The following is a 10,284-nucleotide window of genomic DNA, read 5'->3' on the forward strand; positions in this document are numbered from 1 at the left end:
GAAGACAGAAACAGAAGAAAGAAACAGACATTTGCTATTTTAATGTCTTCTTCTCTGAATACCTCCTGAAGGCACTCTACTTATTACTTTGATTCTGAAATACTGATAAACATACTGTAAGTGATGTACATTGAATTCTCATGGCTATGAGTGGGTTAATGCAGTGTTTCTTGACCATGGACAGTTTATCCTCATAAATAAATGAATATAAATATAATAATAAGTTACTAAGTAAAGAATAAATGTTTTACTCATCTGCTAATTGATTTTATTTCATTATGTACATTATAACACACATTACAGGACTGTTGTGAATCTTGAAAATCCAGTGACTGGAAAAGTTCCCACTTCAGTTTTCCTCTCCTTGCTCTACAAGAATAAGAGCTTGAAAAATCTTTAAGTAGAAGCTGTTGGCCCATTCTAAACTGTGTGTCAATCATAATATCACTTCTTCTGGCCAATGCTTGCAATCTCACGGAATTATTCTCTTAGATATGAGTCTGACATCCTCTTTTTCAGTCAGAGGTATAACAGTGGTGTGTGTTGATGGAAAATATGTAATTGTCCATGTTGAATGCATTAATTGGTATTCTCTTCATAAATGTAGACAGTCTGTGGTCCCACAAAGATATAATGGAATTAGGAATTATGCATTGCTAGTCGTAATCTCAGAAAAAGAGGCCAGTATTTCAGTTTTAATTCACCTCTAATTAATTATGGCCAATTTGATTTGGCATTAACTAAGCACAAACAACTACTGAGGTTTCAGTCTTTTTTTGCCTGCTTTAGTAACTGTTATCCTTTAGAAGCTTGGTAACCCTCTGGGTGTAGCATTCATTTTTTGTGCCTGAGGGGCTGCAGTTACCAGAGAGCGTGTATGAGTTCCGTCCCAAAATCCTATTGTACACTCCAATGAGGGCCTTCTTATATTGTTGCCGTAACAACGAGTAGACGAAAGGGTCAGAGGCAGCTTTGCTGTACACCAGGCACTTACTCAGCACCCCCCAAAAATGGTCGATCTTTACTGAAGGAACCAGTTCAGTCAATCTGTGGGGGACATAATGATCTTTTTATCATACACACATTTAAAATGGTAAACAGGAATTGCATATTTATGATCATGCTGGAAACTAATTACAATGAATTGATCTTGTGTATAACCTTTACCACTGTGGTAGTAGAATTAATACAGAGGTTGATTTAATTGTCATATTACATAATACATGCATGTAAATATAATACAATTATATGTTGATATTACTTGGTTAATACACTGTTTGTGATATCAAGTATAAAAATATCTCTTTGATTGGAACAATTTTTGGTAATATCAATCAACCAAACTAAACTTCCAATATCATCATATTTTGGCTATAACAAATGTGGTAACTGGTAAACGAGTAAACACAATAAACACCACTATAGCACTGCCTACAATCAGGCAATTTTAACTGAAAGGTTGAACTGTGTTCTCATGACAAGTATATTTTTCATGTAAGGTCATGATAAGTTGTCAAATGTGTTTAAAATATTACAAATATATGCAGTTTATCTATTACAATATTTGTTTGCCAAAACAATGCTTTGATATTTTTGGACGCTACCATTAAAATGTTTAAATTTTCATAATTGTGTTGTGTTTTATAATTGTTTTACTTTATGTAGTTTGCTGAAAAGCCTACAAATGGCTGTTTAATTGCACTTTCCAAGGTGACAACTTGCCCCAGAGTGACAACATGCCACGGTATTGGGTCAACGTGTGTTCAACAAACTGTAGAGTACAACAGGGCTAAATACTTGTCATTTTTAGTTTTGTTCAAGGACATTAAATCAAAATATTTTAATAACTGTCCAATAACTGATAAAATAGTGTTAGGGGTAAAAAGCCCCCACTGTTTTTCTTAAGTGGGGGAAACAGAATGTTCAAACTCTGCTCACATTTACTAGTCAAATCACAGTGGAGATTAATTTGTTTATAGAATAGGCTACCTGAGATTTTATGATATGCCAAACGTGACTGAAATTTTAAGGAAATGGTGTACCCTATTCTGAATAAGCATTTTCTTAATTTGTGACAAAAAAAAAAAAAAAAAAAGTTTCTAAAGTATTTGCATAGGTTGACAAATTTTGCCCTATAACTACCGCAAGTAAAGCCAAAAGGGGTAAAAGACCCCCTTGCCACTATTTTATTATTATTATTATTATTATTATTATTATTATTATTATTATTATTATTATTATTATTTTATGAACTTTAATCAAAACAAACTTAATTTATTATTTCTTTCACACAAATTATGTTACTCCATCAATATTTAATATTCAAACAAAAACAAATCAGTCTTGAAACACTTTGTGTTTAGAAAAAGCACACATTCTTTTTGCTCTGTTGTACACTATATTTTTCCCTAGCCAATAAGGGTACAAATGTTCAATAGCTTTTTAGTAGCCATAACTTTAAGTATATGCATATATAGAAATTGAGGGTTATTATACTTTCTTAAAAATATACCCTGAGAAATATGTATATAGTCTACCCTGAGTAATATTAACATGGAGTAAAAAATGACAGCTAGCCCTGGTCTCCCCTACAGTATCTATACTTGTATAGACTTTCTATAGCCGTATCTGTTATATATCTTACACCAAGGGCAAAATTATATCAAATTGTTTATAAATGTTTATACATACACTCACACAAAGTCCAATGCTCCATATATAGCTTGCTGTAAGGTTTTAAAGTATATCTCTAGATAAAATGAACAAGAAATAAAGTCCCCATTCAACTAAAAAGCATTATAATAATAATGTATTACCGTGTTATGACATATGGGGCGAAGCATAGGATGAATGACCCGATGAATATGCAGATTTTCTTGATGGCTCTCTGTCTTCGCTTTTTCTGCTCCAGTAAACATCGTTGTTTCACACTGAAAAGTTTTAAAATGTACATTAAACATAGAATTTGTGTTGTATTTGTATTTATTTTTCTTATCTCTGTACCTTGGGTGAATGTCGACAAGGAGCAAAAGAGTCTGCACCGTTATAACATCTATTCTCTTGCAATGGAATCGAGCAACCTGTAGTACTTTCAGGTAGGTAAAGCACAGGATGAAAAGCGAGAGTGCAAAAGTCGCTGCGTGAAACACCACAGTGAACACCATGAACTGACCCCGGCCACCCTCTTCTGCAAGGTGCACCGTGCATGACGCGTAAGCGGGATTATAGTCGACCCAGGACAGCAGGATAGCAGTAAGAGGGAATGCAAGCGAGTGTAGCCAAGCGTAGCTGACTATTAGTACAGCATCTTTGTGTCTCATTTTGCTGGAATAGGTTAAAGGAAAAACCACCGCTATCCAGCGGTCTATACTGAGAGCTGCCATGCTCAACATTGTGTTGGAAGTCAGAAAAGTGTCCAAAAAGCTCACTGTGTAGCAAAAGCAGTCGCCGAACGGCTTTTGACGTCTTACGACCCCAAGTAAGGTAGATGGCATGTTGAGAACGGCGATAAGGATGTTGCAGAAAGAGAGGTTCGTGATAAAGATCCCCGGCACCTGCGCACGGACTTCTGCGCTGCAGGTGAAACATACTAACACCAGCAAGTTCCCCACGAGCGACACAATGGCAATGACGACGATTAGTAACTCCAGCAATGCTTCTAATAAGTTCATGTCTCTTTCCAAAGTCAATAACAGCTGATTTTTCAAGGGGTTTTGTCCGTGATACCCTTACTGGTCCTCGGCTGTTCATATTTACTGGTTTCCATTCTTGGTCAAAATGAACACCGTTAAATAACAGACACTGTCGAGGAGTGCTGTCCAGTGTGCTGAAGAGAGCTTTGAGTGAGTGACTAAGTTTAATAAAGCTAAACCCGTAATCGTCCACACTTAATTGTTGCACGCTGTTAAATTAGCCACTGTAATGCAACATGTTCGACAGTAGAAGGTGAATTAAGAGCGCTCCTCCACCGCGCTCATGCGCGTTAACATTATTCTTCTCTGAGCGCTCACGTGTAGCCAATTTATTGCATGTGACGTTTGCTCGATAAACAGCGAGAGATACTGTAGACGATGGCTGAGATGAATCCTTCTGAGCTGATGAGGCTTCAGTGTTTCTTTACTTTCTTCCCCTAGACTCTGCGTAGCATGCATTAGATAACTATTAGCCAGTTCTATCCTGTAATGTAATTTCTGTATTTTAGGGGAGATCAGAACCAATTACACACATTTATACTTTTCCCTTCAGCGGTTCTACCTGTTGTTTTCAAAACACTTAGTTTATAATATTTTGTGAATATCCTGTAAACTAAAATTCAAATATCATAATTTTTGGTGAGAAAAAACTAAATATAACCCTTTTCACTATAAATCTTGACATCTGCAGTCTCCTTGGTGATCATATAGCACTCTGCACATGAGTCAAGCACTAGGAAGTGTAATTGAGCTTGAAATGATGATGGTGCATAGAGACTGCAACAGCAAGATTTAGAGTTACATTTTGGTCAATTCTCACCCAAACCAATTAAATCACTTGAGAAGACATGGATTTAACCACTGGAGTTGTATGGATTGCTTTTGTGCTGTGTTTATATACTTTTTGGAGCTTCAAAGTTTACATACACTTAGGTTGAAGTAATTAAAACTCCACAGATTTCATATTAGCAAACTATGGTTTTGGCAAGTCGTTTAGGACATCTACTTTGTTCATAATTGGAGTCATTTTTCCAACAATTATATACAGACAGATTATTTCAATTTTAATTGACTATATCACAATTCCAGTGGGTCAGAAGTTTACATACACTAAGTTAACTGTGCCTTTAAGCAACTTGGAAAATTCCAGAAAATGATTTCAAGTCTTTAAACAATTAGACAGTTAACTTCTGATAGGAGGTGTACTGAATTAGAGGTTACCTGTGGATGTATTTTAAGGCCTACCTTCAAACGCAGTGCCTCTTCCCTTGACATCATGTGAAAATTAAAAGAAATCAGCCAAGACCTCAGAAAAAGAATTGTGGACCTCCACATGTCTGGTTGACCCTTGGGAGCAATTTCCAGATGCCTGAAGGTACCACGTTGATCTGTACAAACAACAGTACGCAAGTATAAACACCATGGGACCACGCAGCCATCATACCACTCAGTAAGGAGACGCATTCTGTCTCCTAGAGATGAAAGAAGTTTGGTGCGAAAAGTGCAAATCAATCCCAGAACAATAGTAATGGACCTTGTGAAGATGATGGAGGAAACAGATAGACATGTATCTATATCCACAGTAAAACGAGTCCTGTATCGACATAACCTGAAAGGCTTCTAAGCAAGGAAGAAGCCACTACTCCAAAACTGCCATAAAACCCCAGACTACCATTTGCAAGTGCACATGGGGACAAAGATATTACTTTTTGGAGAAATTTCCTCTGGACTAATGAAACAAAAAATTAACTGTTTGGCCATAATGACCATTGTAATGTTTGGAGGAAAAAAGGGTGAGGATTGCAAGCCGAAGAACACCATCCCAACTGTGAAGCATGGGGGTGGCAGCATTATGATGTGGGTTAGTTAAAGTTAAAGCTCGGTCGTAATGGGTCTTCCAAATGGACAATGACCCCAAGCATACCTCCAAAGTTGTGGCAAAATGGCTTAAGAACACCAAAGTCAAGGTATTGGAGTGGCCATCACAAAGTCCTGACCTCAATCTGATTGAAAATTTGTGAGCAGAACTGAAAAAGCATGTGTGAGCAATGAGGCCTACAAAACTGAATCAGTTACCAGTTCTGTCTGGAGGAATGGGCCAAAATTCCAGCAACTTATTGTGAGGAGCTTGTGGAAGGCTACCCAACGCATTTGACCCAAGTTAAACAATTGAAAGGCAATGCTACCAAACACTAACAAAGTGTATGTAAACTTCTGACCCACTTGAAATGTGATGAAATAAATAAAAGCTGAAATAAATCATTCTCTCTACTATCATTCTGACATTTCACATTCTTAAAATAAAGTAGTGATCCTAACTGACCTAAGACATGGAATGTTTTCTAATATTAAATTTCAGGAATTTTGAAAAACTGAGTTTAAATGCATTTGGTAAGGGGTATATAAAATTCTAACTTCAACAGTAATATATATATATATATATATATATATATATATATATATATATATATATATATATATATATATATATATATATACAGCAGTTAGTTCTAGTCCTCAAATCTGATTGGACGAGAGACATTCCATGAGCACTGATGGTGTGACACATCAGCATTCGGACGCTTCACTGTGTGTATCACTCCGCTTGTGTTCGTTGTCCTAAATTGAAGTGTAAGAGCAGTGCATATGTGTTCAGAGCTAATGTATGCTATGTGTCTCTTTTTACATTTTTTTTGACATTACATATGTTAGCCAGCAAGTGGTGGCAAAAGATCATTTTTGTGTGTAATATGAGCCAGTTGGTGACGTGAAGTGAATCTGTTAGTCATTGTTTAACTCGTATTACTACTACACGACTAAACTAGGAAATAGCTTTAAACGGCTTTAAACGAACAACTTCAGCATTGAGGCTCATCACAGCTGAGGGACACAACATACTGATTGATTACAGAACTCAAGGTACTTAACTCTTACCAGAGTTTCCACATTGGATACATACTGTTTAAAATGGCAGAGAACATTGCGGTTTCTATAGGGAATGACTCTTGCGCACCGGCTACTGCGAAATAGAGATGAATACCCCTGCTTGGACGGCTATTTTACCACTGAGAAAGCTGATCTTCAGAAAGCTGACAGCATCTCTGCTTGGTTGTGGAAACAAGTGATTGCACACGCTCCGTCTCTCTCACTCACTCACTCACTCACTCACTCACTCACTCACTCTCTCTCTCTACTCACACACACACACACACATCCGACCATCATTGTTTGTCCAATAACTTGTTCAAAACATTACAAGCTGTGATACAATTTCTGAAGTGACATTTTTGAATTACTAACAAGGCTTGGACACATCAATTGTTTTGAACCAGCAACGGCAGATTATAAACAGTCACGTAATAAAGTAGTTTCATGCACAAATGCATTCTCATGACCATACTCAGTTTCTCCTAATTTTTAAAAATGTTCTTGTTCACTGAACCGTTGTATATAAGCAATATCACTATCACAATCGTGCTATATGGCCCTAAATCAGCAATCTTACTCGTGTGCTTAATGTTCAAAAGCTTTTTTTGTACCCATGACTTTACAAAAATATTCAAGCAGAATGCAGAATTTGACTTTAAAAAATAAACAAGAGATATGTTTACTGGTTGACATCAAGCAATAGACACATCACATTTTCCATTTCCTTCTGCTTTTATTTATTTATTGGGAGAATACATGTGAAACACATGTTCCTTTAATACACACACTTTTCCATCCACTTTTTTTCATCATTGCCATGGAAACTCATAATGGCTGGTGTTGACTCTTTTTTCAATGACGAGTTATTCCAGCCCTTACTGTTTTTTATTCTCTAAACAGTTGGGAAATGCATCTGTCACTGTAGTATTTTGATCTGCTGCTTCTACACAGAAAAAAGAAAAGAAAAGTAAAATAACCTGATATGTGCACCATGTGTTAACATCTGAATGAACTAGATTTATTTAAGCCAGATATATTATAAAATGTGATTAAATCAACTTGAATACATTGTTACATCAATAAAAAGTATTTATTGAGAGTCAGATCAGGTGGAAAAAGCTCCTCAAGATACCAAATGCCTGTATTCACTTCTTACACTGAACATTAGCTGTTATTTTGACTAGCACTTTGTGTTAAGGGTCATATGAGAAAACCAATGCCTGACCCTGATTTGCTAAATTCCAAATGGCATAAGCATGAACGAAAAAAGGAAAGAAATAAAAACTGCAGCATTATGTTTCTAGATGGCTCTTATTAAATATATTATGAAATACATCATGGCCCTCTGTTAGTGACCTCAGTTGTATTTTATCTGTATCGAAGGTTTTCTATGATTTTCTCAGAATAGTTCAACTACTTTTATTACATAAGAACATTCCAGCTTCTGTCTGTCATAATTTATTTAAGATGGTTTTAGACAAGACTCCTTGGCATTCAAGCGCCCTGAGAGAGTGGGCTGAAAAAAACAACAACTTGTTCCTTGTTTTTTGAAAGACCAAGTACAAACAAAAAAACCTAAGTGGTATAACTTAATTTACAGTTCAGTGTAATACTAAAGCATGACATATTCACAATGCAGTAGTGACACAGAATAAAACTGGAAAAGTCTGAATCTGTTGGAATTTTGATTCAATTTGTAGGTAAACGAAAAACAGAAAAAAAGACCATGTTCAGAGACTGTAAGTACAGTAAGTAAGTGATAAGTACAGCGTTCTCATTGCGTGTTTAGCTAATAGTTCTTATCATGGTCATTTTAAATGTCTTGATGGGAAACATCTTTTGAGTGCACAGGAAGTGCCCAGTGGTAAAGAAGTTCACATGTCCAGATAGACCCTGAGAGGATGTTACGCAAGAAAGTGCTGATGGCAGAAGCACTTAAGATGTCAATGTTGGTACCTCTCTCTATATGTAGTGAGAGAGAGAGAGAGAGAGAGAGAGAGAGAGAGAGAGAGAGAGGGGGGGGATTACATAACAGAATGTCTAGAAGTCAGGACCTTTAGTACGTTTTGTATATATAGTGCATTAACAAAAATTATGCTAAAAGATTTCTTAGACAGACAAACACTCTCTCTCACACACACACGAACCATAATCACATTAGAAATAATAATTTATTGTTTCAATAACAGTAATAAACATACATTTAATCCAATCCAGATTAAGATCTGCTGCTATATGTATCTTTATCAAATCAAGCAGCTTGACTCAATTTTGTAGATTTAAGAGCCTGTTTGCAAAATATTTAATCTAACTAAAGTAAACCCCGAGTTCCAGTATCACATCCTGCATCTAAGACACATTAATTAACCACATTGTTGTTTAAATTTTTGATAATTAAGTTTCATCTAATTACTGTAGGTAATATTAAAGTGGAACAAATATGCACCCATATTTACAGTACAAGAATAGAAAAAGTGTGGAAGGGGAAGAAAAGACTGGTCCTGCTTTTGTGGCTGCAGTATATAATAATAAGATAAGACAGGTTGACCATCCACTCACTCACACACACTCACACACACTCACACACACTCACACACACTCACACTCACACACACTCACACACACTCACACACACATGTTGGTGCGGCTATCCTTATGAGGACTCTCCATAGATATAATGATTTTTATAGATTCATTCTGTCCCCTAACCCTACCCCTAAAACTAACCCTCACAAAAAACTTTCTGCACTTTTACATTTTCCAAAAAACATAGTTTAGTATGTTTTTTAAACGATTTGATTTATGGGGACACTAGAAATGTCCTCATAAACCACATATATGGCATAACAGTCTTGTAATTACCAGTTTGTAACCTAAACAAAACATCCTCGTAAACCACCCAATCCCACACACACACACATACTGACTCAAGATGACTGGATATTCCTGAAGAGGAATATCAGATACAGAAATCTGAAAATTACAGAGCTGTTACCAAATAATAATAATAAAAATAGTAGTAGTAATAATAATAATGGTAACACTTTACAAAAAGTTCAATTTCTTTACATTAGTTAACAACATTAGTTAACATTAAGTAACAATGATATATTATAACTAACTAGATATTACTAACAAAATATTTTACAGCATTTATTAATCTTACCTTAAATAAATCTTTAAAATCAAAAGTTGCACTAGTTTACATTATTTAATGCACTATGAACTAACATGAACTAACTTTTAAAAATGAGATTTGTAGTAACTAAACTTAACAAAGATGAAGAAATGCTGTAAAATATATATATTGTTAATTTATATTGTCAAATGATACATTATACCTAATGCATTAAGTAATGTTAACATATGGAACCTTATTGTAAAGTGTTATCGTAATAATAATAATTTCATGTCAGTATATGATGCACTGCACTGTAGACATCAGTGTATGGCAGTAAATCATTTTATCTTTAAAAGTCGCTATAAGTGCAGAGGAGACTAAAGCACACTTCACACTTCCTACAAAATCAAAGAACAAATGGGTGTGACATTATTTAGAACAAAATCTGTCCAAAATGAAGGTGTTTTTGTGTTAATTTCGGATGGTTCGTAATAGCTTGCCATGACGAACTTTCAGGCAAACATCGTACCAGCTGCTAAACAC

The 10,284-nt window shown here is 35.6% G+C and overlaps 1 protein-coding gene across 1 annotated transcript; it reads right to left on the reverse strand.

Moving 5' to 3' along the window:
- Positions 1–765: 765 nt before the first annotated feature.
- On the reverse strand, positions 766–3,671 carry LOC127652133 (G-protein coupled receptor 26-like). Its single transcript, XM_052138191.1, has 3 exons — positions 3,004–3,671; positions 2,817–2,930; positions 766–1,047 (listed from the first exon to the last, which is right to left on the reverse strand). Exons 1-3 carry the CDS (start codon positions 3,669–3,671, stop codon positions 786–788), a joined length of 1,044 nt encoding a protein of 347 aa, XP_051994151.1. The 3' UTR covers positions 766–785.
- Between the last annotated feature and the right edge of the window lie 6,613 nt (positions 3,672–10,284).

Source organism: Xyrauchen texanus, chromosome 11 (genome assembly GCF_025860055.1).
Source record: "Xyrauchen texanus isolate HMW12.3.18 chromosome 11, RBS_HiC_50CHRs, whole genome shotgun sequence".
Lineage (NCBI taxonomy): Eukaryota > Metazoa > Chordata > Actinopteri > Cypriniformes > Catostomidae > Xyrauchen > Xyrauchen texanus.

What these genes read in the sequence shown, in the direction of transcription:
- LOC127652133 (XM_052138191.1), bottom strand. Translation starts at nt 3,671, where the DNA reads ATGAACTTATTAGAAGCATTGCTGGAGTTACTAATCGTCGTCATTGCC. An exon ending in CTTGTCGACATTCACCCAAG is followed by an intron (nt 2,931 to 3,003) that starts GTACAGAGATAA and finishes AAAACTTTTCAG; the next exon opens with TGTGAAACAACGATGTTTAC. An exon ending in GCCCCATATGTCATAACACG is followed by an intron (nt 1,048 to 2,816) that starts GTAATACATTAT and finishes TGTCCCCCACAG; the next exon opens with ATTGACTGAACTGGTTCCTT.